Below are 843 nucleotides of genomic sequence, written 5' to 3'. Positions count from 1 at the left end.
GTCTGTGTTCTGTCCATGTTCTGTCCATGGTCTGTGTTTTGTCCATGTTCTCTCCATGTTCTGTGTTCTGTCCATGTTCTGTCCATCATCTGTGTTCTGTCTATGTTCTGTCCATGTTCTGTGTTCTGTCCACGTTCTGTCCATGTTCTGCATTCTGTCCATGTTCTGTCCATGGCCTGTGTTCTGTCCATGTTCTGTCCATGGCCTGTGTTCTGTCTATGTTCTGTCCATGGTCTGTGTTCTGTCCATGTTCTGTCCATGGCCTGTGTTCTGTCCATGTTCTGTGTTCTGTATTTGTTCTGTCCATGGTCTGTGTTCTGTCCATGTTCTGTCCATGGTCTGTGTTATGTCCATGTTCTGTCCATGGTCTGTGTTCTGTCCATGCTCTGTCCATGGCCCGTGTTCTGTCCACATTCTGTCCATGGTCTGTGTTCTTTCCATGTCCTGTGTTTTGTCCATGTCCTGTGTTCTGTCCATGCTCTGTCCATGTTCTGTGTTATGTCCATGTTCTGTGTTTTGTCCATGTTCTGTGTACTGTCCATGTCCTGTGTTTTGTCCATGTTCTTTGTTCTGTTCAAGTCCTGTCTATGTTCTGTCCATGTTCTGTAGTCTGTGCTGTCCGTGTTCTGTGTTTTGTCCATGTCCTATGTTCTGTCCATGTTCTCTCCATGTTCTGTATTCTGTGCTGTCCGTGTCCTGTCCGTACCCTGTCCATGTTATGTTCATTTTCTGTCCATGTTCTGTGTTTGTTCTTTCCATATCCTGTGTCCTGTGTCCTGTGTTCTGTGCTGTCCATGTTCTGTCCATGTTCTTTGTTAGGTGTTCTGTCCATGCCATAGTAAT

The 843-nt window shown here is 45.8% G+C and overlaps 1 protein-coding gene across 1 annotated transcript in view; it reads right to left on the bottom strand.

The window, feature by feature from the left end:
• Positions 1-641, bottom strand: part of LOC126392489 (soluble guanylate cyclase 88E-like) — a 16,535-nt gene extending 15,894 nt beyond the window's left edge. Inside the window, exon 1 of the mRNA XM_050047902.1 lies at positions 536-641. Within this exon, the coding sequence (XP_049903859.1) occupies positions 536-641 (106 nt within the window). The remainder of the gene's footprint in view (positions 1-535) is intronic.
• Positions 642-843: the final 202 nt, after the last annotated feature.

Source organism: Epinephelus moara, chromosome 6 (assembly GCF_006386435.1).
Source record: "Epinephelus moara isolate mb chromosome 6, YSFRI_EMoa_1.0, whole genome shotgun sequence".
In the NCBI taxonomy this organism is placed as follows: Eukaryota; Metazoa; Chordata; class Actinopteri; order Perciformes; family Serranidae; genus Epinephelus; species Epinephelus moara.
Note: the sequence above shows the minus strand (reverse complement) of the source record. Positions and strands in the feature narration are given on the sequence as shown.